Source organism: Tachysurus fulvidraco, chromosome 21 (assembly GCF_022655615.1).
Source record: "Tachysurus fulvidraco isolate hzauxx_2018 chromosome 21, HZAU_PFXX_2.0, whole genome shotgun sequence".
NCBI lineage: Eukaryota > Metazoa > Chordata > Actinopteri > Siluriformes > Bagridae > Tachysurus > Tachysurus fulvidraco.
In genome coordinates, this window is record NC_062538.1 from 19,462,893 (window position 1) to 19,489,307 (window position 26,415).

Below are 26,415 nucleotides of genomic sequence, written 5' to 3' on the forward strand. Positions count from 1 at the left end.
GATTATATATTATCATGACATATATAAATATATATAGATATTATATACATAAATGAACAAATGGTATGTAAAGCAGTGCACAAGGTGCACGATGTGGCATTAATTTCATACTGAAACCAAAAATGGAGCTTTGTGTTGGTTGAAAGAGGTCATTAGTACGGAAGCGAGTACTGTATGTAGTATATATGTTATAAATGCTGTAAACACTTACACATGTAGTCATTAGGTAAGAAATAATTATTTGAAATCACGAGAGTCAAATTTTCCAAATTTCTCAGACTTTTTAAAGCACCCAATTTGAAAGGTCACCTTGAACCAGGTGTAAAATGTTGTCATTATGTGCATCTGTAAAACTTTGAACATTTTTCAGATTGTCCTCCTGCTCCTGCCAAACCATTGTTCCCTGAATGATCTATTAACCGTGCCGAAGTGTCGACACGGTGGTGATGTTCATAGAAAAGAAGGGACTAGAGTAAGTACTGAGTACTGAGTGTAACGAGCTCTGAGCTCGTCTCCGTGTGCCTGTGACGCTGTAGCTGCGGCCGGGTCTGTGGTTTCTCTGTGGTCTTTTTGTTTCAGCTCAGCGATAAAGGAGCTCAAAGCTGAACGAGCGATGAGAGAGAGAGATAGAGAGGTTTCTCTCTGCCCTACTCTGTCACTGCACAGGAAAGAGGTTGTTCATATAAAACACGACAGCTGCAGATCACATCGCAGTGGCTTAATGGCGCTAGAAACCTGTCACGACGTCTACGCTCCTTATTATTGGTGCTATCTGGATGGAAGAAAAATATTCATAAGCCGGGAAGAAATAATGCATGTGTGTGTTCATATACTTTACAGAGATCACAGCATCAACAAAGTTTGCTAGCAAAGGTGTCACGGATCACAGTCGTCAAGCATCATCATATAATATTTTTGTTATATCGCCCACCTTTGTAGCACACACACCTTCGCACAGAGAAAAAACACACACACACAGAGAGGGAAACTTGAGCTAACAGTCAAACACATAAACCACCACACCCTCACATATGTGACACAGAGAGGTAGTGTGAAAGTAATGTGGTGCAAATTCACTCATTATATCAAAACAATGAAAAGAAATAGGACGAATAAAATAAATAAAGCACATGGTCGATAAAGCTCCTTTATTCAGTTCTAAAAACGACCGTGACGTGTTTCACAAGCCGTAAAACATATTTCTAACACAACTTGTACATCCAACTTTTGAAAATAAAGAAATTTCACACAAAAAACCCACATTTTTAGCTGAAACATTAAATGGGTTGATCTTTGGGAGAAAAGATTCAGTACAAAACAGTACAACAAATAAATACAAAAATACTTTGAATGGAAAAAGATATATATATTTTTTTGGAAACTAGAAAGTTACAGAAGCATTCAGGTGAATGAGCTAGATGTCCTTCATTAAATCACGCACAGCCAAACGATTACTAATGAGTTTTTCCATTTCTTATCACTCTGTAGCTTGAAATTGAACCTGCAATATGAAGCTAGATCGTTTCTCAAAACTGTCCCACTAGCTAGCGTAAAAAGCATGACGGATAATAAACTAGCGTTAAGTCTCATTACTCACAGTATTAATACGCTTAACAAATTCAGTATTAAATGAGTGAATATATCATTTATTATATCTGTATTAACTGATTTATTTGTAAATCGACAAGTGTGTACGCCATTCTGTGATAAAAAAAAATAATTCAAATACTAACATGCTTGTGGTTGTAAATTGGCAAAATTTATAGCGATGGACAGAACAGACACTAGTTAATGTATTCTTTAAACCACAGTGCTGCTTAATTCTCGATTCTGATTGGTCAGAAAGTGTCGATTTGTGTACTGTACTTTAAAGCTCTGTTGAAATACGTTATCGTTAGCGTACGAGGAGACTAGCACAGAAAATATCTCTTTATGTGTTATTGTCGATATGTAACTGTGATGTTTTCTGTGAGGACATACTGTATTTATTAAAAACTTAAGGAAGGAGTCTTCAGTCTCAGCATTTTGTAAGTTTTTTCAACACATGAAAGTTTTCAGGACTAAAAGGTAACACGAGTAACATGACAAGCTGCATTTCTATTTAACTTCCCGAGAGAGAAAACAAGCAGCTGGTAAGGAAACGACTTCTTATATGGATCTTACAAACCTTTATACTGTAAGTAACTGTAAATGGACAAAAACGATCCATGAACAAATACTGAAGCTTTCTAAAGAGCAATAAAACAGCTTTTGGGAAAAGACTCAACTTCAGGACGAGCTGAATTTCTTTGTCTTTCTCCTTCTAGAATTCAAGCAACTCTGGGGCAAAGTGGCTGCTTTATAATGCGACAGAATCGCTTGAACTTCAGCTAAAAATTTCAACATCAAAAGACAAAATCAACAAAAAAACAAGCTTTTTCAAATACCATGTTTTCTTTTACTATGTTACAATTTAGAAAAGAAGTGTATGAGAAATCCTATCCGTCTCTGCAGTACTAAGTCGAACTTTGAGCCACTTCTATTATTCTATTAAAAATCATTAACATTACGATCTTCACTCAAAGGACTTCATTCAACTTGTTCCCTGTGTCGAGTCCAAGCTAGGAACGTTTTAATCCTGGGTCAATAAAACTTACTTAGTTGCTTAGATGATTGTAATCTGTAATAAAAAAGCATCATGCTGAAGAAATAAATAAATATAAACATTACAGAACAAGGAGGGAAAGAGAACTACTGTACAGCCTTGACTGTAGTCTCTTATTCGAGCCCGAGGGAAGGGCGTCTGCAAGAAGGCGTAAAAAAAAGGATGTTTCATTGTACAGATGATTTATTTACAGGAAGAAAAAAAAAGGTTTGCCACGATGGAGTGATGTCTCGTCCTGTCTCGTCTCGTCTCGTCCTGTCTCAGCTCAGCTGCCTCGTTCTGTTTTGCAAACCAAACAGAAGACAATCACGATCTTATAACTCGTTAAACAAATAGGATAAAAACACATTTACAGTAATCAAGCCCCTAGTTAATTGATAACTTTTTTTTATTATTATTAATATCAGGTTCTTTTAGAATCAAACAAGATTAATCCAAACCTTGATAATGCAATAAATAAATAGATAGATAGATAGATAGATAGATAGATAGATAGATAGATAGATAGATAGATAGATAGATAGATAGATAGATAGATAGATAGACAAACAAACAAATAAATCAATAAATCAATAAAACTAAATAAATAAATAATTTAAATAAACAAGGTTGGACATAATGAGCTGTTGGAAAGTTCAGGAATAAAAAAGTTGTAATGAAGTAATAAACAGCTTAGAACTGTTAGCAAAACAAGCAGAATATTTGGTTCGTATTCAAATAAAAATGTTTTTTATTTTACAGATTTTTACTCTAGGATTTTGCCACAAGTTTAGATTTGGGCTGATATTCCAGAACCTTTATAGAAAACTGAACATGGGAAATGAAACAAACTCTACAAACTCTTTCTATCCTCCTTAACGAGGTGTTCAGGACACAAGAGCAGTCTAGACATTAAGATCAGATGGATTACAATAATAACACTGAAAAGTCTGTGTAAAGACACGATGGTAGACACAGAAGAAATCAGAACACATCTTTATTTAAAACTTACAGTACGACATAAAAAGTAAAGTAAATCCGAACTCACTTAACAAAGTGATGTCTGCACTTCTTGGGTAGCCCTGTTTCCAAAAGAAACCCAAATGGTGTGAGAAAGTTACATCATAATACACATATTACTGTGTTTACACACAATAAGACTGTACAGGAAATAAAAGACTGTGTGTAGATAAAAGGTAAAATAAAAGGTGTAGCGTGATTAAATAAAGTGGAGTCGTAATACGAAATCTATTTCTGAATCATTCCTGTATCCCTCTTTTATATACCAAGGTGCTGCTGAATGCTCTGCTCTGATTGGTCCAGATAACTGTCTGATTACTGAATCACAGGTTTATATTAACTCTCATCTTAAAGTGTTAAAGCGTTTCTATAGTAACCACTCGGTCAATCCGTTGCGACTTCAGTATGATGGACACTATGTTAGATAATCTATGTTAATAATAAACAAATTCTACAACGAAGAATGAAGAATGATCGGCGATATGTTCGAAGATGTTTTATCGTCACTTATCGTCAAATTCGACAGAATATGAAAAGCGTGATATAATTTTTCCGCCTCATCTCATCTTAATTTTTATAATCTGACCTCAATCCATAATGTTCAGTAAACTGCTTGTGTTATTTAACCTGGAGATTAAAATCGAGTATTTTAATGAATGCTTTCAAGAAGAAATAAAGTTTAACATAAAACATAAAAATTTCAAAACAATAAAATGTCCCATATTAAAATATCACGCAATATACGGTTATATTGTATAATATATACTATTGAACTAATTCTGTATTAAATATCACATTATTTGGATTAAATATCAATTATTTAATTAACTTCTGAACCACCAAAATCTTCAGTTTTCAGTTTTCTACGTTTTTGTTAATTATATTGTAGCAGGTAACAGTTATTAAAGACTGCGTGTTCTCCTGCTTCAGCTGTATCGTCCACAACACGTGGCGTCATTGCCCTCACCAACGTTTTGGCTAGGAGTGCCATCCTTCTTAAATGGAAACCTGCCCGATCACACGAGGATCGGATACGGGAGCAATTGTAATGAATCCACCTTGAAAAAAAATCAAATACTCTTTTACAAAACTTTTTTCAGGGTTTTACTGAGAACCTAATTATTGTTAGTTAATAATTATATTATTAAATTATATTATTATTTTTATTTTATTAATTTTTTATAATTTATTTAAATAAATAAATATATATTATTATAATTTTTTTAATTAGATTTTATTTTATTTATTGTTTTGTTTCTGATCTCATTCTGTAACATGTAATACATCTGCAAAAATGTAATAAAAAATAACAGCATTAAAGACTGTGTGTGTGCGTGTGTGTGTGTGTGTGTGTGTGTGTGTGTGTACTCACTGCTGTAGTAATACAGTGTTGAGATCAGGACCACCACCAGGAGCAGAACAGCACCGATGCCTGACCAAAGAACCAGAGACTTGCACCCTGCGACATACCCACATTAAACAGATTGAAGAACATTTCATTCACAAAGCAGACGATTTAGAAAGATCTTCGACATCACCACACACCAAGCCTGTACCTTTCGGATTGCTGGGTTTGCACTTGTTAGGCTGAGGCTTCCTACGCTTTGGAGTTTTCACTGTTGATGGTGCCGGAGTTGATATGATTACTGAAAAAAAACAATACATACAGTAAAGAAATAAAACAGCACATTATTACCATCAGAAACAAAGAAGAAGCTACACCATGTGGTTCCTAATAGAGTGGCCTTTAGAAATGTGGACATTTTCTACTTATATATAGTTCTCCAGGATTTGCAAGACAAAGTCAGCAACACAGGGATTGTTTAAAAGCAGTCAGCGGCATTTATTGTAATGAAATAATCCTGTGTGTGATTTTCCAGACGTGTTTGTTATTCTGACGCAATCATCTCTGAAAAGAGATTACAGTAAATCTAAACATATTTATGTTTTCTTAAAGAAATACTAGTCAAAGTTCTTTTGTGACGTCTGATGGGGTTTCTCTCAGGCCGCTATATCGTACACAGAAACAAATAGTAAATATCTGTGCCTTAACGTGTCATTTCTAAACAGTCGCTTCAATGCGCTGATGTTGCTGAACGCCCGTAAAAACGGCTTGTACCTTTAAACACATCCTGTTTAACCCCTGAACCTTCTACTAGTCTAGGTCCAGACTTACAAAGTTTCTCTCTTAAATACAAAAATATATCAAATATCCTATTAGTTTCACTGCAGTTACAAAGTAATAAGTAATAAGAACTGAACTGATGCCAAAGACTTCCTAGGCTCATGGCGTGTGAGACAAGACATAATAACGACAGGATTTTTACTCATAATCTTCATGTTCTTTGTAATTAGAGTTAGGAACATGATCGTTAGCTACACACATGCTGTGAATAATGAAACCTGAAACCGGACAAATCACAAACCCTAACCTTCTACTTCCTAATTTTATATATACGAATCAATCCGAGAGTCTGTTCACTAGCGAGTGTGATCATGATGTTTACAGTGAAGCTAAACAGTCTTTCTTAATCTATTAAAAGGTCTAAAACCCTTGCTAACCCTTATGCCATCATAAACGCAGTCCTACGCTCGTGCCAGGCTCCTTAATTCCCAATCCATTCATCCTGAACATCCTGAACATCGAGGCACTTACAGTAGCGTTTAATAACAAGAATAATAATGCTGAATCTCACTATTCAGAGTTGCTCAGAAAGGAACAAGTTCCCTTTAGGAACTAATAAAGATCTCATCCAGGGAGTTTTTCCCCTGGACTAATTCTACATCTCGAGTTTTGTTGTTAATATGAATTATGTGAATGAAGAATTTAGTCCTTACGATAATGAAGTTAAGAGATCTAGAGAACAAGAAAATAGAGACCTCCTGGCCAGATGACGTATCCGTCAGGCATCAGATCTTTGGGATTTTGTGCTGAATTCTGAGTTTTGATCACACACGAGTAGAAACCTGCATCTTGCTTCTGTAAGCCAGAGATGCGCAGCGTGTAACATATCTTTTGTGAGTCGAATGCAGTTGCCTTGAAGCGGTTTTTGTCAATGGATTTTCCAAATTCATGAATTTTCAAGTTGTTGATATACACTATGAACTCGGGTGTGTCGCTTCCCTGAAGTAAACGGTACCAGTACGCCTGCATACACTGGTGGTCCGGACAGCAGCATGTCAGGTCCTCGGTGCCGTTGATGCTCGGGTAGGACACTGTTACCGCAGAGGCTGGAAAAAAATAAAAGAAGTTATTAAATGAATCTCCAGAAACTACAGCTGTGATGATAATCATGTAAAAATACTATCGATTTTCTCAATAAATATAAGCCTTTTTCAAATTTTTTACTTTCTTCCTAATGTTCGCTGTAACACTGTTCTTTAGAGCTTTCTCGTCGCCTTTAATCTTTTGAGCTGCAAAACATCCTCAGGATCAACAGCAAGCCTGCATCAGCTGAACAAAACAAGGCCAGCGGTAACGAAGTTACACGGGACAGCTTCGGGATGCTGCGTGTTGCGGTTTCACGTGAACACGACAACGTCTTATTCACTTAACGGAGCCTGTTTTTTTGCTCCACAAAACGTGAGTCGTAACCAACTTATTCCACAATGCTACCAGCAACTTTAAATGGATCAAATGTGCAGTGTGTCATTATTAAATAAATAACAAACAAATCAGCGCTCGCAAACGTCTGTGGTGTAAGAGGAATAAAACACTCGTTCATTATTTTCCCCGAACAGCACGGTCTGTGTGTGTGGTGTTGTAGTGCTTACAGAACACAACATGTCTACATTCGATATACTCGCTGAACCACTTACGCAACAACAGATTGGAAACAACAGACAGGAAAAACAAGCAACAAGCACATTTACCAATATAAATCTGTTCCATTTACCACTATTATTTTGTAAGAACAGAAATTGCAACATGACAAACAAAGCCTGGTTTGGAAAAGGGCCTCATAGAAAATTTTACAGTCTCCTCTTGCAAAATTGATTTTCCTCACTCGTCTGGAGACAGACTGCTGTGTAGAGTTAAAAAGAGAAAAGTGCTGAAACGATCTCAGGTACGGCTTCCACGCTTTTGCAGTCTGGAGACAGAAAATCGAAGTGGTCTGAAAATCTGAGTTAACATAAAGGAGTTCATGTGAAAAGAACAGAAATAACCTGTTTCGGAAAAATAATTATACCAACTTACTTGTTACCGCAAGAAAGATACGAGTGTTGAAATGCTACGAGATACGAGATTGATATCAACTGAACTACGTTCTGTAACTTTGTTCTGTGTTCAATGTCTTGGTCTATAATCAGCATACAGAGTTTATAATCAACATATGTAGCTTATAATCAGCATACAGAGCTTATAATCAGCATACAAAGCTTATAATCAGCATACAAAGCTTATAATCAGTATATTTAGCTGGTAATTATACATAACCGTGTAATCAGTGTATATAACATAATCAGTATGTAACTGTAAAATCAGCATATAGGTTTTTGAGTATATAATCAGTGTATAAGCTTATCATTCCATAATTTTGAGGAGACTTGAAATATAATCAATTTATAATCAGTATATAAGTAGATAATGAGTAATTAGGTGTACGATCTGACTTTAGACTTTATAGCAAGTATATAAGTGTAACATTTGTATACAGAGCTTATAACCAGTATAGAAGTGTATCATCAATATGCAAGTAATCAGTATACCGTGCTTTTATACCTTTATTTATAGGTATATAGGCTTATAAGGCGATAAAATAAGCTTATGATCAATATACGGTGCTTATAACCAGTATAGAAGTGTATCATCAGTACAGTATCATCATAGAGCTTATAACAGTATTTAAGAATTACATCAGTATTTAGAGCTTATAACCAGCATACAAGCATACAATCAGTATACAGAGCTTATAAGCAGTATATAACAGTATACAGAGCTTATAACAGATATATAAGTTTATAATCAGTATATCATGCTTATAATCAATATATAGAGCTTATAACCTATATATGTTTATAATCAGTATATAGCGCTTCTAATCAGTATAGAGTTTATAACCTATATATGTTTATAATCAGTATCTAGAGCTCATAACCTATATATAAGTGTATAATCAGTATACAGTGCTTATAATCAGTATATAAGCATAAAATCAGTATATAGAGATTATAACCTATATATATTTGCATATAATCAGTATATAATGTATATATACAAGCATAGAATCAGTACATAGATTCTATGAGTAAGAGTTTAATCAGTACTAAATGCGTATTTGACTCTTCTTTTACTTTCATCGTTGACATCCTTGTCATGTCCGACACCAACACAGAGTCACTCTATTTACTGAACACGAGCAAAATTTGAATGTTTCTGCACATACAGTCAACTTTTTTGCTCTGAGACCTGACATTTTATCATCGTTAACACACTCAAGATTAAAAAGCATCATCGGGCCTACTGACAACATACTTCAAAAAAAACAAAAACACACAGACAAAATACATACATATAATATAATAATATAATCATGTAATATAATTATGTCCATAGAAAAGAATTCATTACTAATTACTTCCTCATTTAAAACCAATTAGGACAATTCACGTAAATAATGATCAATCACTTAGTAAACAGCGTCACAGTCGAGAGAGGCCGAATTTCGGTGTGATAGAATTTCGGTGTTTAAATTTAATTTGGAAAAATCCTACCTGCTGTCAGAAAGCAGATAAAGCTCCAGATATGATTGAGGGTCATCTTTAGGCATGCAGCACGGGGTGTGTGTGTGTGTGTATGGGTGTGTGTGTGTGCTTGCTTTGGTGTTTTTGCTGCTCGTCCTTCTTCTTATGTCATAAAGCAGGGAGGAACTGGAGTGTGTTGAGCCCAGCCACTCAGTGAACCTATCAGAGTGTGAGTCTCTCTCTCTCTCTCTCACACACACACACACACACACACACACACACACACACACACACACACACAGACACACAAAGACACACACACACACACACACAGTCTTTAATAATTGCTTCTTGCTACAATATAATGAACAGAAACTTAAAGATTGAAGATTTAGATGCTTTATAAGTCCAATGATTATTATTTAATCCAAATAATTGTGCTATTTAATGCAGAAATCAGACTGATATATATTATAAAATATAACCATACGTTGAATATCTTAATATTTTATAGTTTAAATTTTTTTTTTATGCTCGTTATTAAACTTTATTTGTTCTCGATCGCATTAAAATACTTGATTTAAACTTCAGGCTAAATAACAATCAGTGTACTGACTTATAGAACATTATGGATTGAGGTTGGATTATAAAAATGAGGTGAGGTGAATAAAAATATCATCAGGCTACACGGATTAATGTTTTGAAATAAAAAATAAGCTCTGTTTAAAGACGTCTGGTTAATGCTATAATTTTGAATATACTTAAAAAAGACAAAGACTAAAATAAAAATATATTTCACTTCATTCTTCCCAAAGCTTCCACTAAATCCTTTCGAGTCGGCATGAAATTCGTAGTAGATTTCGCCGCTCTTTGTGCGTTCTTTTCGCTACCTCATGCCCAGGTGTGTGACCTAGCCCAACATCTGCACACACCACCAGCACATCCACACTACTGGAGTTAGACTACACAAACCACACAAACACGGCTTTGTACGCTCTAACCAGAGTTTGATCACACATTTTATTTCATAGTTTAATATCGATGCACATGCATGAGACACTGTCTTAGAGCAGGAACTGTATATAGGCCTTTTTTAAGCAATAATAATAAAAATGAACCTTTCAATCAATCTTCATCTGTTATAACATTAGATAAAAAGGTTTTACCTCACTCTTTTACCTCATCTCACTTTTTTTACCTAAGCAGGCACATGAGGTGCCTTTCATTTTTAAGTGAAAAACAATAATAATAATAATGAACCTTTATCAGTCTTCATCTGTTATAACATTAAATAAAAAGGTTTTACCTCACTCTTTTATCTCACTCTTTTACCTCATCTCACTTTTTACCTCAGCAGGCGCATGAGGTGCCTTTCATTTTTAAGCAAAAAACAATAATAATAATAATAATAATAATGAACCTTTCAATCAATCTTCATCTGTTATAACATTAGATAAAAAGGTTTTACCTCACTCTTTTACCTCATCTCACTTTTTTTTACCTCAGCAGGCACACGAGGTGCCTTTCATTTTTAAGCGAAAAAATAATAATAATAATGAACCTTTATCAGTCTTCATCTGTTATAACATTAGATAAAAAGGTTTTACCTCACTCTTTTACCTCATCTCACTTTTTTTACCTAAGCAGGCACATGAGGTGCCTTTCATTTTTAAGTGAAAAACAATAATAATAATAATGAACCTTTATCAGTCTTCATCTGTTATAACATTAAATAAAAAGGTTTTACCTCACTCTTTTATCTCACTCTTTTACCTCATCTCACTTTTTACCTCAGCAGGCGCATGAGGTGCCTTTCATTTTTAAGCAAAAAACAATAATAATAATAATAATAATAATGAACCTTTCAATCAATCTTCATCTGTTATAACATTAGATAAAAAGGTTTTACCTCACTCTTTTACCTCATCTCACTTTTTTTTACCTCAGCAGGCACACGAGGTGCCTTTCATTTTTAAGCGAAAAAATAATAATAATAATGAACCTTTATCAGTCTTCATCTGTTATAACATTAGATAAAAAGGTTTTACCTCACTCTTTTACCTCATCTCACTTTTTTACCTCAGCAGGCACATGAGGTGCCTTTCATTTTTAAGCAAAAAACAATAATAATAATAATGAACCTTTATCAGTCTTCATCTGTTATAACATTAGATAAAAAGGTTTTACCTCACTCTTTTACCTCATCTCACTTTTTTTTTACCTCAGCAGGCACATGAGGTGCCTTTCATTTTTAAGTGAAAAACAATAATAATAATAATGAACCTTTATAAGCCTTCATCTGTTATAACATTAGATAAAAAGGTTTTACCTCACTGTTTTATCTCATCTCACTTTTTTACCTCAGCAGGCACATGAGGTGCCTTTCATTTTAAGTGAAAAACAATAATAATAATAATGAACCTTTATAAGTCTTCATCTGTTATAACATTAGATAAAAAGGTTTTACCTCACTGTTTTATCTCACTCTTTTACCTCATCTCACTTTTTTACCTCAGCAGGCGCATGAGGTGCCTTTCATTTTTAAGCAAAAAACAACAATAATAATAATAATGAACCTTTATCAGTCTTCATGTTATAACATTAGATAAAAAGGTTTTACCTCACTCTTTTACCTCATCTCACTTTTTTACCTCAGAAGGCGCATGAGGTGCCTTTTATTTTTAAACAAAAAACAAGTACTAAATCAGGGCATCGAAATTAATAGCAACAAAAATGTGCTTGGTATAGAATTATTTCTTAATATAATCTGTAAAGGAGTAGGAACTGGGTTGATATAGTGATAAAAATATATATAGAATGATATTATATGATATATTATTCTGTGCTACAACTTTCCCTGATCTTCATATCGTCATCATACCAATTTGTACAAGTAGAATTCAAAAGATAAAACAGATCTGGGGATCGACTACCACGTGCTGTTTACAGCCTTCGCTTATCTAATCAGTCAGGATGTGTTTGGCATGCAAACGCAAAACATCTATATTATCGTTATCGCTTGGTTACCGCTAAATAATTCTATTCACGCATAAATATACATCAGTATAAAGTTTATTCTCCTATTCAGAGGAGTCTAAGTACAATTCCGGCAGCTGTACCATTCGATTTCTATTTATATATAATTAAATCTATTAGAGATTTCTTAATAAAAGGATTGGAGAAAAGTGTTATTAGGCATCATACACTTTTCTTCTATATACAAAAACATCAGAAGTTTCTGAACTGAAATGTTTCTTAACCACGAGTAAAGTTTTACTTTGTTAAAATGCTTTAAATGTGAAACAGCTAAACATTAGAACATTAGAGCTTTTAAATAACTTCATCATCAGGAAATTACACCTAGCTAGTGAGGTTTTAGTCACCTTTATACAAACGACAAGATGTTTCCCGAAAGCCGTGAGAGATGAAAAAGTAAATAAACCGCATGGAATTTGAGTGTGCTACACAACAACACACTGACACAACATTTAATTTCATCAACTGAGTTATGATGCTAATCGGTGGCCATAAGCTTTCGCCTTGTGGTTCCATCGCAACATCAGATATTAGCTTTACTGCCTTGCAAAAGTATACACCCCCCCCCCCAAACCCTATTAACAAGCCCACCCCCAAAATCTTTAAAAATCAAAAACTGCTTTATATCAGTCAAACTTTAAAGCTGTGAAAAATTCATCCGCATAGCTGTGCATTTATAGAGGAGAGCTGCAAAACATTTTGAGATGCAAAAAAGGTTAAATGCTGAAAAGTTTCAGCTGCTACATTCTGAGGTAGAAGAGGCTTCATGTGGGAGTTTCAGGGGGCCGCAGGCTTAGTCTCGTTCGGAGGTCTTCAGAAGCTCGTGAGCATACGGGAGGGTCGTACAGAGGGGAGGATGTGGGCAAAGCGCACGCGTTTAGAGGGTCGAAGGTTCGACTGAGACACAGGGAACATAACCACATGATTCTTTGAAAACAGGAGATCTCAGGGGGCTTCAGAGTCTCGCTGAACGGGATGCTGATTGTTGTGTGCGTTCGTGTGCGTTCGGTTTTCATGCGAAAAAGCTCAAACATCTGGAAAACAAGACTCTTAAAAACAAACTGTAATATTTGTATTCTAAATCCCTCTCACGTACCCGATCCTAAAGCATTCTGAAACATGAATATCTTTCGTTTAATGTAACATTAAGAAGCAGTGGTGAGGATGTCACGGAAATTGCAAAGTAAAAGGTATTTAAAGTGACATGAAAACCGATCAAATTCAAGACACGAGGAAGGATTTTAATCTTTATGATGCATTTTCCCACAAACATATTACACTAATCTGTCATCTTCAATTATTCAATTAGGAAGTCAGTTATTTTCATAAATGCTCAATATCCATGTGAATTTCTACATCACACTCGCACGCAATTTACACCTGTACATGAATGCAATTATCCAAACAGCCAATCAGAGGACAGGGTGCAGAAAGCATACAATCACACAGGTACAAATAAAATGTTTAGTTAATCAAGCTACAGAAAATTTACAAAATTTACTGACCATGGCATGATCTTATACAGGCTCTAGATATTACAAAGTATGGTTTGGATAAACTCAAAGCGTCCACTGAATAACAGTTCTGCAGGTAGAAGGACAGAACGGGAGGAAGGCCATGCTGACTCAAACACACACGCTTTGTTTGTCATCCGTCCATACAATGGACTCCTCTGTTTACTGCAGTCAGGAAAACACTTCTGCTCCTCGAAATCAAACACAGAGAGACTTAAGAAGAGCTTCTCCTAAAGACGTTCTGGCCCTCAACCGGGACGAAACCTTGAGCTTGGATTCCACTGGACTTACAGAACATCCACGAGCTCAACCAGACTATTTACACGGTTCACTGAAAACTGCACAAATTGTTTGATTATTCATCTTCTAGATTCTCCAGTTTCTTTTTTTTATAATAATCTATTAGTTTCAAGTTCATATGAGATCTCATTTTTTTTAATTGATCATCAAACCTGGAGTTTGCATGACGTTTTTTTGTATGTAGCGTTGTTGTTGTTGTTTGTTGCTTTAAGCAGTGTATATATTTCGTTCGGGGTAAATGAGGTCTAACCTGAGAGCCAGATGTGAGCTGTGAAAGCCAAGTGTCCTCATTTGCACTACATGCACCTGTTAGACAAGACAGAAATATACTCAAGCTTGCGCATCATCATAAGAACCTCTCCATAATAAACAACGAGGGGTTAATAATTCCTAATCGATGCAAACCGTCCCATCTCATACGAGCAAATTACAGACACTTGATCTGTTGCAAATGACCAGCAAGCATTAGTTTTTCCTCACTGACAAAAACGCTCTTGCAGTCAAACAGCGCTTCCTTGTGTCTGGGTTTGTCGCTGCAACAGTCTCATAGGCGCTATAGTGCTGTGCAAAAGTATTCGCCCCCATGAAGATATCCATGTTTCTAGCATTACAATCAGGATAAAATGAATTCAACAGCAAGCAAAGATGTTTCGTTTTCTCTGAAACCTCTGAACATTTGTTTTTAGGATTTCATATACTTCTATTGCATGTATACATTTTCTCCAGGATTTCCTAGTTTTTTTTTTTTTGTTTTTTTATTAATGTAGATAAAAAAAATTGCACAAAATTTATGATTGAACTTGTTTTTTGTGCTTTTTTTCTATATTAAATAACGAAGCCAAAAATGTCTGAATTATACAAACTTAGCTAAACACGACCGTAGAAAGAAAACATTTAGTTAAAACTTTAGAGTATGTGGTGTTTATTTCTTTCTAGTGTTTTGAGAAGTTATATGGCTTAATCTAAAAATCTCAACATGCCTGAATTAATACGGTTGTGTAAAAACAGAGTAGCAGCAGAGTGATGACGTTTACACCACAATCATGATTCATCTGGATTAGAAAATGTAAAGTGCAGAATTAAATTTTATTTTATCTGGTAAAAAGAGAGAGAGAGAGAGAGAGAGAGAGAGAGAGAGAGAGAGAGAGAGAGAGAGAGAGAGAGAGAGAGAGAGAGAGAGAGAGAGAGAGAGAGAGAGAGAGAGAGAGAGAGAGATAGAGAGGGAGAGAGGGAGAAAGAGAGAGTAAGAGAGAGAGAGGGAGAGAGAGAGAGAATGTGTGTGTTTGCTGGTTGTCTGTGTTAGGTAGAAGTTTGTGGTGTAGAAATAACTGATGTGAATAAATCTGTAATTTTTTTTGAACGAGTGAGAGAGTGAGAGAAAGAGAGTGAGAGAGAGTGAGAGAAAGAGAGTGAGAGAGAGAGAGAGAGAGAGAGAGAGAGGGAGAGAAAGAGAGAGTAAGAGAGAGAGAGGGAGAGAGTAAGAGAGAGAGAGAGAGAGAGAGAAAGAGAGAGTAAGAGAGAGAGAGGGAGAGAGAGAGTAAGAAAGAGAGAGAGAGAGAGAGAGAGAGTAAGAGAGAGAGAGAGAGAGAGAGAGAGAGAGAGAGAGAGAGAGAGAGAGAAAGAGAGAGTGTGTGTGTGTGTTTGCTGGTTGTCTGTGTTAGGTAGAAGTTTGTGGTGTAGAAATAACTGATGTGAATAAATCTGTCATTTTGTTTTGAACGAGTTCTCACACTCCTCCTCGATCAGAATATCCCCAAAATGGTTTCGTCCCAGAGCTTTTCCTCTTCTGTCCTGTTGTCCTCTCTGTCCTTCGGTTTCCTCTTCTCTTTTTTGTGCTTAGTTTTCTCCTCTTTATATCCTTCGCCCTGTGCTTCTCTGTCTTCTTTTGTCATCTCTACCTGAGCCTCTCTGTTCCACTCTCTTTCCTCCTCTTCTCTCCGTCTCTTCTTGGGAACTCTTTCTCTCTGCTTTTTCACCTTCCATCGCTTTCCTTGATCTTCATCAGAGCTTCCTTTCCGTCTTGTTGGTTTCTTTGCGCTGCCGTCTTCCCTCCTCCTCTTCCGTAAATCCTCATTGGATTCATCCTTGTCTTCTCTTTTTTTCTTCGTAGCGTCCCGTCTCTTTTTCCTCCGCCTCGTTTGGTCTCTGCTGTCCTCGTTGCTGCTGCTGGTGCTGCTGCTGCTACCCGAAGACGAAGAGTCTGAGAAGGATGAAGATGAGCTATACGATTCGGGGCTCCGCCCTCTGCGTAATGCTTTTCCTGTCAGCCCGGGGATGAGCGGAGGAGGGTAAGATGAGTAACCCTGATCCCACTGGTTCGGCACGCAGAATCTCCCTCTAAAAGCGGCAGGATTGTGATGAGGATGAAACGGCGGACGCCGGGGCTGCGTCCTGAACGCAGGAGCAGGAAGACGGGATTGGAGAGAGACAACCTGGGGCTGGACATGGCACTCTCCGCTTTCCTCTACATTGCTCCCTGCTTTCCTGTGATCCTGAGTTTCGGATCCCTGCCCGGTTTTGGGCTCCAGTCCCCGAGACCTCTGCACCTGGATGTAGTCGGCCAGCTCGTCCTGGAACGAGTCGTACACCTTCTTTTGGCATAAATCTTCTTGCGTCTTCTTTTCTCTGAGGTAGAAGAGGACGTGAAGAGTAAATCCAACTGAACATACAGCGGTGCTAACATATCAGATCAGAAAAAAAGCCTCGCTTACTTTATGTTGTGTTTATTGGCTTTCATGTGAGCCTGGTATGTGTCTACGGAGCTGAGAGTCAGATGACAGAGGGGACACGTCAGGGGGTTTGCTAGAGAAATAAATGGAAAGAGGAGAATAAAATAAGAAAATCAGAAAACAGCACATGCTAACAAATAGCCTGGACTAAAATAAAATAAAAAAGACTTTTTTCCTTTTATCTGCGCAATGTTCTCAAATCATTATCCAATCTCACTCAATCTCACTCCGCTAGTTTAGAGCAATGTCTTTTCGCTAGAGGATCCAGACTTATTTCCAGATGCTACTGAGGCTAAAGTTAAACACTGAGGTTCAGTTCAAGTCCTGGTTGAACTGCTCGATTTCCAGCTCGAAAAAAAACCTAGAGGCACTAATTAACACTGTTATCACAAATCACCTAAAAAAAAAAGTGTTGAATATGGAAATCATTTCTAGCTGCAGAGTTTGATGTGCTTTCTGCTTTGGTTTATAACGGCTTGTAATAAAATAGTTAATATCGTGATGTCCTGAATTGCCTTTAGTTGTAGTATATCTGACAAGCTGCCTCATTTCCTGACTAGTAAGAATGAATATTCATGGAATCGGCTACAGCTATGAGGTGTTAATGACAAACACTGATAAAGTACCGTGCTCTGACTGCTCTCCCAGCTTACTGTGCTGCTCCTGGCGGGCCAGGTTACGCTGGTGCTTGCGACCGCTGTAGTGTTCAGATGCCATCACCGGGTTGTTAAACGAAGCTGTGCACAGTTTGCAGTACTTGTCTGGGTCACTCAGGTCGACCATGTGAGCAGAAGGATCTGTGATTTTCTTTTGTTCCTGAAGCGCGTCCTGTGCTTTCGGCTCCACCGCGTCCTCCACGGCCGTTACGGGAGAAGCCGCAGGACCCGCGGTTCTGGCATCTGCAATCAAATTAACGACTGATTACAATGCTGATAAACTGTGTAGTATACAAATTAAGCAGGAGCTCTGCTGTCCTTCAGAATTATTAGCCCCCTTTGGCATCATTAACCTAGAGAAGATGTGGCGCTGGACTTCCTTGTGTTCTTGAAATGGACTTTTCCCTTGTAGTGAGACTTGGCGACCACCGGCGAGCTAAACACCATGTTGCACAGCTCGCAGAACTTCTCCGGATCCCTCTGTATAAAAGGAAAAATACAAAAACAAAAAAAAAAAAACACAAGTTTGCATCAGAATCTCAAATATTTCAATATAAACATATCTTTCAAGGAAAATATGTGCAGGTGACCCACACAGGCTCACGATAATTCACCTGAAAGCTGTTGCTCTCACAGCTCTGCTTGTTCCTTTCAGCTTTCTTGGTCTGCAGGTAGATTCGAACTCGCTGGGCATGCTTCTTACCCTGGGGGAAAAAAGAAGACATTCCTTTTACTAAAACCGAATGTATTAACAGCGTGATATGAACATGTAAAAGCTCTTACGGACCTCATAATGAGAGACTCTCTGAGACTCGAACATCAACACTGCCTCACACACCTGACAGAAGGTGTCAGTTAGCAGGCCTTTCAGCAGCTCACTGTCATTCTGGGTGTCTGCAAAGATAATAACAAAACAAAAAAACAGGTATGGAGTTACATAACGATGATTAACATTACACACAATGCAGACAAGAAGTGTTACATTACAATACACACAAAGTGAAACTATTAGGATCAGAGTACACGTGTGATCAGGAAACGAACATGATACGGTACAGCAATACATCGCTGTTCTTTAATCGTGTCTAATATACTGTACATGCTGAGAAGAGTTTAGAAGTAAATCAGAATAAAGTTTATATTTATTGGGGGGAGGGGGAGTGTGAAATTATAGGTTGTATATCATTTTCATTCATACATACTGTTATATCAGAGATGTTTTTGATGTTTGTATTTAAGTTTATATATATATATATATATATATATATATATATATATATATATATATAATATCTGAATTTTATGTATTTATATATATATCAAGTACATGACACTACAAAAGATTTTAAATTTACTTCTGATAAAGATTGTTAAATAAATCTAATCTCACAAAATAAGTCTTTCAAAGTTTGTCCTGAATAAATGGATTTATTATTATTAATAATAATAATAATAATAATAATAATAATAATAATAATAATAATAATAATAAGCTAATCATTTGCAATCTATCGGGTTCAAGCTTATCGTGTGATTTTATTGTGTAGTCATAGCCCGAAGGCCAACATCTAAGAAAGCAAAGAAAGTCAGGAAAATCATTTAAAAAAAAATAATTCAAAAGATGTCAAAAGTGTGTGTTGGGGAGAATCACTTCACATTCATATGACTATTGTTTTGAACCAAAAAAATGTCTGTGTGTTGCTGTTCATTAGCAATTACATGATTTAAATACAAATGTTTTTTTTTTTTTTACATTTTATTTAAAGAACAGCTAACATTTTTTAACAAACAGGACATTGGAGTCTAATGACTTTCAGTTCCATGTTATCAGTGTGAAGAAACCCCTGGGATTAAACTGTAAAAAGTTTATATTTAGGTGTTCAGAATACTGATACTGATTAGTACACGATGACTATAGACTATAACAGACTGTGTTTTTCATATCAGTTTATATAATGAACATCTAGAAATAAACCTACAGTATGATCAATGCGTAATATTGTAATGTAATGTAATGTAATGTAATGTAATGTAAACCTGACTCAAAAGAGGCTTGGAGAGAGAGTCACTTGATTACTAATGTCAAATCAGTATGCTGAAAAATAGGTTTAATAAAAGAAAAAAAAATTAATAATAATAACAATAATAATAAAGAGATAGGGATTGGGAGCAAACATAATAATAATAATAATAATAATAATAATAATAATAAAACAAAATACAAATAATCATAAAATAATTTGTTTTTGTAGTTTTTGTTTTTAAGTATATTTAAGTCTAAGTATATTTAATATTTAAATATTAAAGAACTCATATCTGCTGTACTAGTGATCAAGTATATTAGCTAATAAATAGGATTTAGAATATCAGAAAAAAATATTCTGGATATTATAAACAACCTAGATTTCTCTAGAATCGTTTAAAATCGTTCATTTGACTTGTGAATGTATTTTTTTTTTTAAACTAAGCTGAATATACCATGAACCGGTGAATGTTATTGTTTAAGATGGGAAGTAGCCATGAAGCAGCTAACGCTAGCTAGCACGCTAATTGCTAGCTAGCATGCTAATTGCTAAAAACCCCTCCATCTCGAACAATTGGTTAGCGGTGTATGCTAAACAGAAACTGGTGAACGACTCGTTAAGGTGCTTTTTTTGTATAAAACAGGGATCTAACAGTCTGAACACATGTAGCACACAGATGTTTGGGTAATTACTGTACCGGACTCACCTTGTTCAACATGACAACTATGGACATTAGTATTGTTTAGCACTGTTTCTGAGACAGACACCGAGTCTAAATCAACAGTGACACTATTATCAGTCGGACACGATACGCTGTCCTCCGACAAAGACATTTTAATATCGATAAGGAAAAGGTACAGCTACTTTATCTGACATAACTAAAGAGCACTGACTAGCCAAACATAACAGGGCGGGGGTGGTGTTCTGCGCATGCGCCAGACCCGCTCATGTACTCGTCTGTGTTAAACAAACTTAAATGGACATGTACCAATAAAACCACTAAAATGCTTATAAAGTCAGATCCAAAAACAACACGTTTACAAGGTTTATCGGTAAAAAAAAAAAATCACTTGACTTGTGTGTGTGTGTGTGTGTGTGTGTGTGTGTGTGTGTGTGTGTGTGTGTGTGTGTGTGTGTGTGTGTGTGTGTGTATCACCCAGCTGAGCACACAGTTGTATAGGAGGTCTATATATACTTTATATGTTGCAATATTTAACTAGACATCATAGGCTACAGCTAGACGAATCCATAACCGAAAATACGCATGCGCATCCATTAGGTTTGTTTTCGTTTCCATGGCCACCCGTTTCCTGGCAACCTGCACATACTATTAGCAACTAGCAGCACGGGTAAGGTGTATATATGTATAAATATAAGCTGAAATATAACCTAAAGACGAAAAAACAAACAAACAAACTGAAAAGCAAGTTAAAGAAGGAGTTGGAACAAAATGCCAGTGCCTCAGAAACCTGGAGCAGTGCGATCCAAACAGGTAAAGTAGTAAAACACACAAGTATTTGTGTGGGTTTGTCAGAAAGTACTCACAGAAAAACATCAGATTTATATCCCTCTTTAAGTTTAGTGTCTTAAATGTCTCACACAGGGATCTAACAGCCAGTTAAAAGCACCTGCTGTAAAGGGAGCAAAAGTCTCCAACAAAAAGAAGGTCAGTTTGAAATGTCTGGAAAGCTCAGATTCAGATTTAGTCACATTTATAATTTGTTTCGAATAAACACGTGTGTTTTCCACCGAGCAGGATGAAGAGGTTGGTACAGAGACCGGAGACGGAGATGAGTGGATGCAGGGGAAGACTCTGGTTAAACCTCCAGACCAGCTGGACCTGAATGAGGCGGTGAGGATGCTCTTAGAAGACCAGTGATCCTTAAAGTTCTTAGATAATCAAAAAAAAAAAAAAAAAAAAAAAACACCCACTGTGTTACCAAAGAACCTTTTTGATGTGTTCTGGAAACATTTTAAAATACAGCACATGAACTCTGGCCTTTGGAGAGAAAAAAAATCATATAAGAAATAAAGGGATTTAAAAAGACTTAGAAAAGCAACACAAGTAACTTTAATAGGAGCATTGTGTAATGCTTTTTTGTGCACCACTGCTGTAAAGAGTGGTTATTTGTGTTACTGTAATGTTCCTGTCAGCAAAAACCATTCCATTGTTCTCAGTTCTTATTCTAATGTTATGTCCTCATACAAGGCTGTACAGGCTCTGTGCAGTATCTTGCTTGGGAAAGATAACCAAGACTTTTCCACTTTGATTTTTTTTTTCTAAGAATGGCCATTTGACCTGAGCTAGTAATAATGTACTAAAGGTGATGTTAGAAATCATATGTCTTTTTTTTTCTTTTGCTTCCTTACAGCATTTGATTATTGATATATGAAAGTGAGTTGAAGGCAGAGAGTAGATTTGGAGGTGTTTCTTGTAAATTCAATTGTATTGGCATAGCACTTTGTCTACAAAGCAGAAATCCAGATGCAGATTTAGATCCATAACGATCAAGTCATGAAGATTTTTTTTTCCCATTTTCTATATATTAGAGCATGTGCATTAATATGTGATATGTGTATTGAGAATTCGACAGCGTTGTGGTTTAATTATTACTAACATGTGAAGACACATGAGCCTTTAAAGTCTCCAGAGTTATTTGATTGACTAGAAAAAATAACTATAATTCTGTTTTTTTGTTGTTGTTGCCTAGCAATAGACACCGAGGTCTACTAAGATCAAATGATCCTTTCCTTCACATTTCATGCTAATTATCCACTTTTCTTTTTTGCTTCGTTTCTTAGGAGCTGAAAGAGGAGTTCACAAGAATACTGACAGCAAACAATCCACATGCTCCACAGAATATTGTCAGATACAGCTTCAAAGTAAAGTGCTTCGCTGTTACTGCTAATTATTGTATACATCTCAAACAGCTCATGTGATTAAAAAAGCTGTGTGTTCCATATAGGAGCGTTCCTATAAGCCGGTCAGCAGCGTGGATCAGTTGGCGGTTCACTTTGTGCTGGAGGGCAACCTTCTGCATAAGGATTCTGATGAGGCTCGAAGACAAAGAGCGAGGCATGGCTTTGCAGAGGGTAGGACGGTTACCGTGTGTCAGAATATAAACACGTCATGTTTATTCATATCATATTAATAACCATTGAATTGTTTACGGTTTTAGAAAAAACATCTGAAACCTCTGTAGCAGAAAATGAGGACAAGCCTGCGACTCCGGTAATAAAACAAATCCCCATTACAACTCGTTGGAAGAAGAAATGAAGTGAAACAGATCAGTCGTAAAGCTGATGGAGTGTTGAATAGCTGTGTTGTTATGCAGGCTGATGGGGTTGAGGATGCAGGAGATGCAGAATACAGTACTGGAGAGGAGAGACCGGACAGCGTAGATGTCCTGGAGGGGAAGAAAGAGCGTAAAATCACCAACCAGTTTAACTTCAGCGAAAGAGCATCGCAGACGCTCAACAATCCTCAGAGAGTAAGCTTCAGCTCAGTCAAACTCTAGCATAATACATTAAAGCAAGGAATAAAACATTTCATTTACTTTATTTACAGTTATAGAACATGACATTTTATGTGTTTCATCCATTCATGATTAAATATAATGTTATGGAACATCCACAAAACAAGCTCAAATGTAATGTTATTATATAAACTAGATAAACTTATTGGAAAATGGTTTGTTGCTTGTTTTAAATCACTGATACTGGAGACTCCTTCCATTATCTATATAATGTAAAGTGCAACAGAATGTAAACATACTATATGAATAAACATATACTGAGGTATACATAGAATGTTGTAATAATAATAATAATAATAATAATAATAATAATAATAATAATAATAATAATAATAATAATGAGGGGCATGGTGGCTATCGGTTAGCATGTTTGCCTCACACCTTCAGGGTTGGGGGTTCGATTCCCTACTCAGCCTTGTGTGTGTGGAGTTTGCATGTCCTCCCCGTGCCTCTGGGGTTTCCTCCGGGTACTCCGGTTTCCTCCCCCGGTCCAAAGACATGCATGGCAGGTTGATTGGCATCTCTGGAAAATTGTCCGTAGTGTGTGAGTGAATGAGCGTGTGTGTGTGCCCTGTGATGGGTTGGCACTCCGTCCAGGCTGCATCCTGTCTCGATGCCCGATGACGCGTGAGATAGGCACAGGCTCCCCGTGACCCGAGGTAGTTCGGATAAGCGGTAGAAAATGAATTAATGAATAATAATAATAATAATAATAATAATAATAATAATAATAATAATAATAATATTGTATATTATTCATTCATTCATTCATTTTCTACCGCTTATCCGAACTTCTCGGGTCACAGGGAGCCTCAATCGTGTTTTTGTTCATCGAGGCAGGATACACCCTGGACGGAGTGCCAACCCATCACAGGGCATATTGTATATTATATATTTGTTAAATATTGTAACATATGGGTTGTACATCTAAACAAAGAAGAACCATATATCAAGATTTTATCGTAAACCGAAGTGATTTTTGTTTCTGCAGGAAAGAGCCTGCCAAACTGAACCTCCTCCTCGTGCCACCTTCTGCGCTACAGCTAATCAGGTAAAAGCAGATAATTCTGTGACTTTTCTAATCGAGTCATTTAATAGCTGTGAAGATATGAAAAAAAAATGATCTAATTGCGTGTATGCTGGTTCCGCACTAAAGATTTTTGTTAATACGGCGATATATCTTTTATACGACTTATCACATAACTCAGAACATAAAACCATTCATCCAGACTTTTAAATCGTCATATACTTTTAATGATATTGGACCAGTTGCATCATTAGTACGATTGTGGGGTTTTAGGCCAGAAACTTCAGCCAGATTTACAAAAGATTCTTTTTGCTCATACTCACATGTGCACATTGATGAATGTCAGTTAGCCAGAGAATGCAAAGCACAGTACATTTACAGCTTATTCATTATAACTTACATATATCTAACTTACTTTTTATTTCATTTTATACGACTGAGCAATTGAGGGTTAAGGGCCTTGCTCAGGGGCCCAGAAGTGGCAGCTTAGTGGACCTGAGATTTGAGCACAAAACCTTCTTGAGCTCAAAACCTTGTAAAGCTCACAACAGTGTGAAAGTACAAAGGACAAAATGTCGATAAGGCAGAGGCAGAAAGGTAGAACAGAATAACATCTAAAATTCAGGGTAAATTAGTTGGAACTCGTTCTCACTGGCTCTCTGCTGTCTCTCATAGGAGAGGAACTTTTTTCTGACTAACAGGATTTTCAAAGTCGTAAAGAAATTTCTGAATATATCTGTTTGTAGTTAGTGTTACATATGAGGCCCATAATGACAATGGAATAAAATAACCTTATTCATATTCAAATGTTGTTGTTGTTGTTGTGTGTGTGTGTGTGTGTGTGTGTGTGTGTGTGTGTGTGTGTGTGTGTGTGTGTGTGTGTGTGTGTGTGTGTGTGTGTGTGTGTGTGTGTTTGCAGTGGGAGATCTATGATGCCTATGTGGAGGAGCTCCAGAAGCAGGAGAAGAATAAGGAGAAACAGAAGACATTTTCGTTCAAGAAGGAGGACAACAAAGGGAAGAAGAAGACAGTGTTGGTCGAGAATCAGGTTGGAGCTTTGAGTCATTTGTGTTCAAAGGATTTTTTCATCAATCATTATTTAATGAGTCATAAATTATTAGTATATCGTCCAACAGTAACCAATCACAACTTTCTCCTTCATCACTCAGAGCGACGATGTTACCAAAGTGGCAAAAGCGGCCAAGATTATCGAGCGCATGGTGACTCAGAACACCTTTGATGACATCGCTCAGGGTAATTATTCCTCAATGAAATTTGCTGACCAAAACTATCATGTAAGTGTCCACATTGTGTCCGTCTTTCCGTTCTCCTGTCCTTTCTGTATTTTAGATTTTAAATACTTTGAGGACACGTCGGATGAGTTTCGAGAACACGAGGGAACGCTTCTGCCACTGTGGAAGTTCCAATACGACAAAGCCAAACATCTCTCAGTCACTGCGCTTTGCTGGTCTGTACGCACTGTACAACACCATCCGTCAAACTGTTCAACTAAACGAACTGCTAAATAATTTCTCTTCAATTCCAGGAATCAGAAATACACGGACTTGTTCGGTGTAGGACTCGGGTCATGTGAGTTCACCTTTCATACACCTTTTCTACTTACGTATTCCATCCGAACGGATTTTTGGAGCGTTCTGTTATCTTTTTTCCTCCAAGTCGAGTTGATGAAGCAGGGACGAGGTATGCTGCTCTTCTACTCCCTGAAGAACTCCACCAACCCTGAGTATATATTCCACACTAAAACTGGGGTCATGTGTCTGGACATCCACAAACAGCTGTCTTACCTGGTGGCGGTGGGGTTCTACGATGGTAACGTCGCAGTGTATAACCTGAAGGAAGACAGAGATCAGCCTGTTTATATGAGCACCGCCAAGTCGGGCAAGCACACCGACCCGGTGTGGCAGGTAGGCGGCGCTACAGTAACGTTTAGTGTTGTTAGAAATGAACAATTCAAAACATTTCATAGCTGATTGATAAGTTCAGCCTTGGAAATGACTCAGATAATAATAGTGGAAGGAGTCTCCAATGTTTACAGAGTTATCCATCATGGGGAAAGTCTTCAGGGCAGAGAGCTTGGTGTTTTTTTACGGTTACATAACATGACAAACATGACGTGTTTTAATTGTTGTTAACTCAAAGGCAGAGAAAATGAAGAGTTACACTATATTATAATGTAAGAGCTAAGAGGAAAATTAGAAAAACGTAATAATAAATAAACAAACAAACAAACAAACAAACAAACAA

The 26,415-nt window shown here is 36.6% G+C and overlaps 3 protein-coding genes across 9 annotated transcripts in view; 1 reads left to right on the forward strand and 2 right to left on the reverse strand.

The window, feature by feature from the left end:
• Nucleotides 1-1,133: 1,133 nt before the first annotated feature.
• On the reverse strand, nucleotides 1,134-9,538 carry cd8b (cd8 beta). 2 transcript variants are annotated; one of them, XR_003441422.2, is made up of 7 exons: nucleotides 9,359-9,538; nucleotides 6,524-6,874; nucleotides 5,200-5,289; nucleotides 5,016-5,102; nucleotides 4,611-4,701; nucleotides 3,672-3,705; nucleotides 1,134-2,923 (listed from the first exon to the last, which is right to left on the reverse strand). XR_003441422.2 is itself a non-coding variant. In XM_027152619.2 (6 exons), exons 1-6 carry the CDS (start codon nucleotides 9,402-9,404, stop codon nucleotides 2,905-2,907), a joined length of 627 nt encoding a protein of 208 aa, XP_027008420.2. In that variant the 5' UTR covers nucleotides 9,405-9,531; the 3' UTR covers nucleotides 1,134-2,904. The 2 variants fall into 2 exon arrangements, 1 of the variants encoding a protein (XP_027008420.2); XM_027152619.2 differs by lacking the exon at nucleotides 4,611-4,701 and having other exon boundaries at nucleotides 9,359-9,531.
• A 4,046-nt stretch (nucleotides 9,539-13,584) lies between these two features.
• Nucleotides 13,585-20,765, reverse strand: zmat1 (zinc finger matrin-type 1). 5 transcript variants are annotated; one of them, XR_007138956.1, is made up of 8 exons: nucleotides 20,294-20,526; nucleotides 18,351-18,457; nucleotides 18,178-18,267; nucleotides 17,917-18,043; nucleotides 17,534-17,806; nucleotides 16,890-16,980; nucleotides 15,870-16,803; nucleotides 13,585-15,511 (listed from the first exon to the last, which is right to left on the reverse strand). XR_007138956.1 is itself a non-coding variant. In XM_027152699.2 (8 exons), the coding sequence occupies exons 3-8, from the start codon at nucleotides 18,381-18,383 to the stop codon at nucleotides 15,921-15,923; spliced, it is 1,497 nt and encodes a 498-aa protein (XP_027008500.2). In that variant the 5' UTR covers nucleotides 18,384-18,457; nucleotides 19,606-19,658; nucleotides 20,294-20,432; the 3' UTR covers nucleotides 15,708-15,920. The 5 variants fall into 5 exon arrangements, 4 of the variants coding, with proteins under 4 accessions (XP_027008500.2, XP_047661513.1, XP_027008501.2 ...); XM_027152699.2 differs by lacking the exon at nucleotides 13,585-15,511 and adding an exon at nucleotides 19,606-19,658 and having other exon boundaries at nucleotides 15,708-16,803; nucleotides 20,294-20,432; XM_047805557.1 differs by lacking the exon at nucleotides 13,585-15,511 and adding an exon at nucleotides 19,601-19,658 and having other exon boundaries at nucleotides 15,708-16,803; nucleotides 20,294-20,432.
• The window catches only part of dnai1.2 (dynein, axonemal, intermediate chain 1, paralog 2), a 26,161-nt gene continuing 20,493 nt past the window's right edge, over nucleotides 20,748-26,415 (forward strand). The window contains exons 1-13 of one of the 2 annotated variants that reach the window (XM_027152695.2): nucleotides 20,748-21,079; nucleotides 21,191-21,253; nucleotides 21,344-21,439; nucleotides 22,390-22,470; nucleotides 22,554-22,680; nucleotides 22,767-22,819; nucleotides 22,923-23,078; nucleotides 24,115-24,174; nucleotides 25,070-25,198; nucleotides 25,320-25,404; nucleotides 25,501-25,618; nucleotides 25,697-25,740; nucleotides 25,828-26,075. In XM_027152695.2, the coding sequence (XP_027008496.2) occupies nucleotides 21,038-21,079; nucleotides 21,191-21,253; nucleotides 21,344-21,439; nucleotides 22,390-22,470; nucleotides 22,554-22,680; nucleotides 22,767-22,819; nucleotides 22,923-23,078; nucleotides 24,115-24,174; nucleotides 25,070-25,198; nucleotides 25,320-25,404; nucleotides 25,501-25,618; nucleotides 25,697-25,740; nucleotides 25,828-26,075 (1,302 nt within the window). In that variant the 5' untranslated portion in view covers nucleotides 20,748-21,037. The remainder of the gene's footprint in view (nucleotides 21,080-21,190; nucleotides 21,254-21,343; nucleotides 21,440-22,389; nucleotides 22,471-22,553; nucleotides 22,681-22,766; nucleotides 22,820-22,922; nucleotides 23,079-24,114; nucleotides 24,175-25,069; nucleotides 25,199-25,319; nucleotides 25,405-25,500; nucleotides 25,619-25,696; nucleotides 25,741-25,827; nucleotides 26,076-26,415) is intronic. The other variant, XM_027152693.2, reaches the window with a different exon arrangement.

Coding starts and splice junctions, on each gene's coding strand:
- cd8b (XM_027152619.2), bottom strand. CDS start 9,404: ATGACCCTCAATCATATCTGGAGCTTTATCTGCTTTCTGACAGCAG. Junction 6,875..9,358: donor TATCTGCTTTCTGACAGCAG/GTAGGATTTTTC, acceptor ATTTTTTTCCAG/CCTCTGCGGTAACAGTGTCC. Junction 5,290..6,523: donor ATACGTCATCTGGCCAGGAG/GTCTCTATTTTC, acceptor GTTTTTTTTCAG/TAATCATATCAACTCCGGCA.
- zmat1 (XM_027152696.2), bottom strand. CDS start 20,420: ATGTCTTTGTCGGAGGACAGCGTATCGTGTCCGACTGATAATAGTGTC. Junction 18,458..20,293: donor TAGTTGTCATGTTGAACAAG/GTGAGTCCGGTA, acceptor TTATCTTTGCAG/ACACCCAGAATGACAGTGAG. Junction 17,807..17,916: donor CAGCGCCACATCTTCTCTAG/GTTAATGATGCC, acceptor ATTTGATTGCAG/ATGCCAGAACCGCGGGTCCT.